The 6,991-nt window shown below is 36.2% G+C and overlaps 2 protein-coding genes across 6 annotated transcripts; one reads left to right on the top strand and one right to left on the bottom strand.

Moving 5' to 3' along the window:
- The first annotated feature begins 498 nt into the window (after positions 1 to 498).
- On the top strand, positions 499 to 5,095 carry LOC140880539 (amino acid transporter AVT1C-like). Of its 5 annotated transcripts, none has more exons than XM_073285083.1 (13): positions 499 to 888; positions 1,418 to 1,647; positions 1,951 to 2,246; positions 2,341 to 2,555; positions 2,736 to 2,759; positions 2,882 to 3,062; positions 3,288 to 3,507; positions 3,658 to 3,793; positions 3,884 to 3,907; positions 4,045 to 4,186; positions 4,367 to 4,410; positions 4,509 to 4,571; positions 4,663 to 5,095. In XM_073285083.1, exons 2-13 carry the CDS (start codon positions 1,451 to 1,453, stop codon positions 4,756 to 4,758), a joined length of 1,638 nt encoding a protein of 545 aa, XP_073141184.1. In that variant the 5' UTR covers positions 499 to 888; positions 1,418 to 1,450; the 3' UTR covers positions 4,759 to 5,095. The 5 variants fall into 5 exon arrangements, with proteins under 5 accessions (XP_073141184.1, XP_073141180.1, XP_073141183.1 ...); XM_073285079.1 differs by having other exon boundaries at positions 1,415 to 1,647; XM_073285082.1 differs by lacking the exon at positions 499 to 888 and adding an exon at positions 897 to 1,089 and having other exon boundaries at positions 1,415 to 1,647.
- Positions 5,096 to 5,510: 415 nt separating this feature from the next.
- On the bottom strand, positions 5,511 to 6,991 carry LOC140884604 (mitochondrial protein import protein ZIM17). Its single transcript, XM_073291402.1, has 2 exons — positions 6,890 to 6,991; positions 5,511 to 6,287 (listed from the first exon to the last, which is right to left on the bottom strand). The coding sequence occupies exons 1-2, from the start codon at positions 6,951 to 6,953 to the stop codon at positions 5,788 to 5,790; spliced, it is 564 nt and encodes a 187-aa protein (XP_073147503.1). The 5' UTR covers positions 6,954 to 6,991; the 3' UTR covers positions 5,511 to 5,787.

Genomic DNA, 6,991 nt, shown 5'->3' with positions numbered 1-6,991 from the left:
GAAGCAATTTTTGTTTAACACATTTAAGCCAAAAAGGTTTTTCGTTTTTTTTTTTTAAAATATATATATAGGACAATACAAAACATAATGTCAAATCTATTTAGCCTAAAATAAATTATAAATTTATTCTTATCTTATTCATCAATATCATCTTAATCAATGAATAAGTAAATTAATATTTTATAGATATATTATATACATAACACTAAGTTATTTTTAAAAAAAATTCAAGGAAGTGGTTTCTCAATTAAATTTGTATTTAAAAGAGAGATCATGTATATAGTACTAAATATTTTTAAAATTTCAGGGGAACGATCGCACTCTTTCGAGACCATGTAGGTACGCCACTGCTCACATGTAGCGATGCATGCATCATTTAGATAACTATTTCATTTTTACAAATAATATATGGTATGTGAATTGTTATATTTTAGATGACAGCTAAGCTACCTTGTTTTCTTATTAGCTATTTTACTTGTTAACTAGTTCAACCTCAACCCCATGTTCCCTCTGATATTCAAAAAATGGTAACCAAAAAAAAAAAAAAGGAAAAAAAAGAAAGAAAAAAGAATGTCTTCATTGGATTTGACCCCTGTCATCGCGAAATACCAATCTATCATTTGACCCTTTTCTATAATATATAACTGCTTGCTGTATCTCGGTATCTCTTTGTATGTGTGAGTGGGCAATCAAGAAACGATGTGCAGCTACTGTGTGTAGTGTGCGTGTTTACGGGGAAAGATCCATTTTTTAAAGCGAATCTTGAATCTTCCAAGATTCGGAATCAAGTCTCTCTCGATACCCTTTTTGTTTTTGCGAAAATCAAGGAAGAAAAAAGGAGAAACTTTTTGTTTACTTCGGCATAATTTGTCTTTGCTTTTGGGGAAGGTGAAAAGAAAGATCTTTATCCCACTTCACACACACTTACTATGTGTAATGTTTGGTTGAATGACCGGAAAATCAGGTTCTAATATATAAATGGAGTTTGCCATGTGAGGCTGAGATTAATGGTGCTTGAGTTTCCTACTTTCTTGAGGATTAGTTCTCAGAAGTAAACAAAATCGTTGACCCACGTCTCTTGCTATTTTTGTCAGTGGCCACCAATCCAAGCGCAATTTATGTTCGTTAAATCATTTCCTTTTGATTGATTTTATTGGATTTCGGATTTCAAGAAATATATCCCATTTTCTTGGAAAGAAATATCGTGCATAAGATTTTATTATATTTGGTGTTTTATTGAAGAGACTCATGCTTTGTAAATTTGGTAATGTCTGATGAGATTTTTCTTCTTGTGACCTCATTGATCAGCTGTCTTGAATTTTCTAGTGGTTCGGTTGGAATTTTACAGTCTTGATCTTCTTATGAATTGTAATTGTGTATAAGTTTATAAGGTGTTGTCTGGTTTGGATTTTAGAAGATTTGAAAGGAGAGAAGGAAAGGAAAGGTGGTGATGAAGAATTCGGAATCGGAGCAAAATTTCTTCATCGAGAGTGAAGAAGAGGATGAGGAGAAGGCTTATAACAAAGGTGAAGATGGTGAAGATGGGAATGATTCGGATTCATCCTATTCCTCGAATGATAATGATTATGGCCATAGACAAAATAGCAAGCCCAATTCTTACACCACTTCTTGGCCTCAAAGTTATAGGTAACTGATGTTCTTTGTTTCTTTCTTTTTGAAATGAAAGGTTGAATGGCGTGAAGGCTTCATGAATGGATTATGTAATTTCCAGATGATGCAACCGCGGTTTCTTGAATTTTGAAGTCATTAATAAGGAAATGATGTCATATGATAATTTTCCAGTCAAATTGAAGTAATTAACTGTAAAACCTTTGTATCAGGATGAAGATAGTTCATGGATTAGATCATCAATATAAGGTCAAATTATTTGTGATATTTCTTTTCTGTTTTAGTTTCATACTCACTAAATCCACTGAAAATACTCCACAGGCAATCCATCGATTTATACAGTAGTGTACCATCTCCGAATATAACTTTACTTGGGACACCATCATTGGGACGTTTAGGCAGCTCCTTTCTCTCTTCGACTCTCACAAGGAGACATACTCCTGAAATATTGCCATCTCTGATTAAGCCTCTTATACCATCCGTAGAAGATGAGAAACCTCATGAAAGGCCTCCTCTGCCCTCAAGAAAGCCTAGTGTGACATTTGCCGGAAAATCCGGGGTTTCACACGAACTTCCCATTTCTCGCCAAAGTTCGTTTGGCCAAGCGGTGTTAAACGGTAGGATACCTTAACTTACATAAACAATTTAAGACCAACCGACCCTTCACTCCTTATAAACACAAAATGATTTATTTATGACGGTTTTATGCAGGAATGAATGTGCTATGTGGAGTTGGAATCCTATCTACTCCTTATGCTGTCAGAGAAGGTGGATGGGTTGGGTTGTCTATATTGTTCATCTTTGCTATTCTCTCGTACTACACGGGGATTCTTTTAAGGTCCTGTTTGGACAGTGAACCTGGGCTTGAAACTTATCCCGACATTGGCCAGGCGGCCTTTGGTTCTGTAGGACGTGTTGCCATTTCTGTGAGTCTTGCTGATTCAGTATTTTTTCTCTCTCCAGATCTAACTTCGTAATAGCTAATCAAGTAACACAGTATAAATACGAGTATTCAACACATATATTCTACGACATAACTGTTTTCATTAAGAGAAAAAAGGACAGATGAATTAATTTCAGGTGTTGATTTTCTTTCTTGGATGCAGATTATTTTATACGTGGAATTATATGTAAGTATTCTGCATACTCAGTGACATATGTAACATTCCTCTGTATTGAATGTTTCAGGCACGATGTGCATCTACGATCGTGCATGATCCAAATATATGTTCTTTAAATGTATTCTTTGCAGGCATGTTGTGTGGAGTATATTATTTTGGAGAGTGACAATTTGTCATCTTTATTTCCAAATGCACATTTGAACATTGGGATACTTGAATTAAGCTCTCACCATCTTTTCGCATTGATGACCACATTGGCTGTTCTTCCTACTGTTTGGTTAAGGGACCTCAGTGTTCTTAGCTACATCTCTGGTGAGCACAGATATTTCATTGTATTTGTCATATTTTTACCTCTTACCAGAAGCACTTTTTGAAGATTTTGAATCGACAATCCTGTTCTAATAACCAAAAGATATACCAATTTCAATGCAAAGACTTCGAAAAGTTCAGATTCTATAGTTACTGTAGGCTAATGTGACCTCCATCACACTTGTACGATCACAATGTTTGATTTGTTTTTCCTTCGATTTTGATAAGCTGGAGGAGTTGTTGCATCAATCTTGGTGGTGGCTTGCTTGTTCTGGGCTGGCTTAGTGGATCAAGTTGGCTTTCAGTCAAAAGGGACCGTGCTAAACCTTTCAACTCTTCCTGTTGCTATCGGTCTCTACGGATATTGCTACTCGGGACATGCTGTTTTTCCCAATATTTATACATCAATGGCAAAACCCAGTCAGTACCCTTACGTCCTCTTAACGAGGTTAATCAAAAACCTTAAAAATTAAAAACCTGCACTTTATTGGATATATATTTTCTAAGTTCCATACAGCGTTGCTTGATTGTGTGTTACAGAATATTATTTCTTATGAGTATCTGCTTTCTTGAACTCGTGTTTCGGTTACCAATGCAGCTTTGGGATATGTACTGTGATGTATGCTGGAGTTGCTGTTTTGGGATACACGATGTTTGGAGAATCGACACAATCGCAGTTCACCCTCAACATGCCTCAAGATTTAGTCGCATCTAAAATTGCTGTCTGGACTACGGTGTGTACACTCATGTTACTCTTTTCTTGTAATATTTTATACAATAGATCCATTGTAATAAACTCTTTTGTACATCTGTGATCATTGCAGGTGGTCAATCCGTTCACAAAATATCCTTTCTTGATTCAATAGCTTGATTAATCCACAGTGCTGCTTCATTAGTAACCCTCTATTTCAGACATCAGATGGGGTTTTACATCGTTTAATTTTGACTTTCCTGGTTCGTTTAGACCTTAACTATGATTACATATGCATTAACCATGTCTCCCGTGGCAATGAGTCTCGAGGAACTGATCCCATCAAGCCGCACGAAATCTTTTATGTATTCCATCATCATAAGAACAGCACTGGTGATATCTACTTTGATAGTGGGTCTTAGCATACCCTTCTTTGGTATGTTCTCACTTTTCACTACTATGGTATTCTCGGATTCATATAAAAACGACCTCTATCGCGCTGTGCTCCGTCTTTGTTACTTACCCTCTTCGAATTGCTTTTTCATATTCCTGAATGTGATGTCTTCTTTCTGGGTAAACCTTTAGCACATTGTTGTGTATCATTTCTGCGATGCAGGTTTGGTGATGGCGTTGATCGGTTCTTTATTCACCATGCTAGTGGTAAGTTCTTGTCATAGCATAACAACCTATGTCACTGAAAATCAACTGCTCTACCACTGTGCTAATTGGTCCTTATTGCTTTTGAACTCATGTTGCAGACCTTGATTCTCCCGTGTGCTTGCTACTTGAGCATCTTAAGGGGGAAAATAGACTTCTTTCAGGTAAAAATCTGTCTCCCTCGCCTGCATAACGAACAATTTTCAGCTCTTAGTTAACCAAACGTTTTTTCTTGCTATTCCTTTTATTTTACAGGGATTCATGTGTATAATAGTCATCTGTGTAGGCGCCGTATCGTCGGCATTTGGAACATACTCAGCAGTCTCTAACATAATCCAAAGCTTGAGCTGACATTGCACAGGACGCCACATGCTCGTCCGGTCTCCTAAATCGCTTCTGTGATCACAAATACATGTCTTCAGTAGTACAAAATTCTACTTTTTGTGTGTGTGTTTGTGTGTGTGTCCACTACAATTTTCCAATAGCGCTGGTCTAATGGTCTTAGAGAAATTTTGTGATGTACCTTAAATAAAAAGTAAGCTACCCAACGTTTTCTATTTTTATCATTAGCCTCGCTGTCAGTTTAGCCGAGTCCTTTCGTTTTACTACGTAAGAGTACGAAGTTTGTTGAACTCGGAACTATGGTATGAGTTTTACTTTTATTTATCCATTTTGGCATTTCAGTGTTTGACTAAGTGATTCTATCATTTACTTTTTACCAAAATCATTTGGCGAATCAGAAGCATCATATGATCAGCTTTTCGATATGACTTAAATTAGTAGGCAGAAGTTAGCGCAGAATCTTGATTTAAATAATGTGCACATTTAGCCAAAAGCCAAAAATCAAAAAAAAATTTCAATGATGGCAAACGCTCCAAATCAAATTACATACAATTTTGAGAGGCTCGAAAAGGTCCCTTGGGAAGAAATGAAGAGAAGGCATTTGACAAAAAAAAAAATGGAAATCGAAGGAACAGAGACAGACTTGTTTCATTTTTCTCTTCCAGTTCCGAAATGACTAAAAGTTTTGACCACACCTAAAATTTGAACTACCACAACCTCGAATGTCATTTATTATTTCGCACTTTTTAATTTTAAAAAAAATCAAAATATCAATCAATAGTACATAAGCATTGAAGTTGATTTCATGCTCTTGATCATTTGCAGAAATGTCAAGACGTGAATCGAGAGAAATGATTCGAATATACATATCATCGTATATGAATCTAAACAAGCTTTGAATATTTCTTTTCTGGACTCTATCAAGCTTAAACAATCATCTACAAGTTACACATTTACGTTTTTGTTATCATAAAACACAGCATATAATTCTTCCACTACTGCAAGGATCAAACAAGACCTTGATAAAAATTGGATTTTTCAACCATCGAGACTCTTTTTCCCAGCAAGATCTTCAAGAGTGAGATTTAAAGAATCAAGAGATCCCTTCTTCACTTCCTCCCCACGGGCAGCCAGAAACTCCTCAACACTACCAGGTTCCCCAAACCATCCCAATCTATCAGCAATAAGGTGCAAGTTGTTGCATCCGTCGCATCTGGCCACCACCACACCTTTATCATATGATTCGCGGCAGATTGTCTTCATGGATCTCGTATCGCAAACTTTGCACGTAAATATCATAACACGGTCATGTCTTTCAGATATCTTCAATTTGGAGTTTATGACATGTTTTATGTCAGTCTTGTTATCGGTTGGATTGGAGTCATACGTAACTTCGCCAGAGTCAGGCTTTGAGCAGCAAGTTCCTAAACGACTTTCAGCCACATTGGTAGCTTCTGCAAGTGTTTGACATGTTCTGGTATACTTTCCGTAGCTGCGATAAAATGAGCTCCAAGCAGGATGAAAATCCCCAAACAGTTCTGCAAAATGAGAGAGTTGCATATGAACCCAAATTTCAATTTTCAGCACTAGGCAACGCATGAAAGGATGCTTTAGACGTGCCACTTTAAAAAACGAAAGTCACACAATGTAGTGATCACAAAAAGTTTATCTCTAGAACATGAAAACTTTCAGATGTTCACAAGAAATTAGCACATTCAGTCATGAAAAAGGTAAAAATATGGTATAAGTGGTTTCTAGTTTAGCTAATATCTGGAATTCTCATCAAACGAAAAACAATTTCAAGTTAATTCCAGTTCACTTATTAAATAAATTTCTATTCTATTATCACTTTTCAGTGCAAAAGCTATATAAATCATAACAATTCAAACCTTAATTAGCAAATAAAAAAGATTTAAACTTGAATATTTCACAAAATACAACTCCCTAGCCAATTATCCAATTAACAATACTTCACCGAAGGCCTCCTTTTCTCGTCGTACGATTCGCTATCCCTCCTACTTAAGATTCAGCTCAATTATTTTCACAAAAAGCGGTAATTTATACAGCAAACAGCGCAGATCATCAGCGTTCGAACGCAAATGTAAACAACAAAACACATTAAAATCTTGAGAAGAATCACCTGCGGGTTTAGGGTTTTTGTGATAACTTGCAGCAAGAAGAGAGAGAATTCGCCGAGCCGCCATTTCTTATATCTCTTGAATAATTTCTCTTCTGAATTTAG

This window comes from Henckelia pumila, chromosome 2, assembly GCF_033568475.1.
Source record: "Henckelia pumila isolate YLH828 chromosome 2, ASM3356847v2, whole genome shotgun sequence".
NCBI lineage: Eukaryota > Viridiplantae > Streptophyta > Magnoliopsida > Lamiales > Gesneriaceae > Henckelia > Henckelia pumila.
This window is presented reverse-complemented; position numbering and strand designations above follow the sequence as displayed.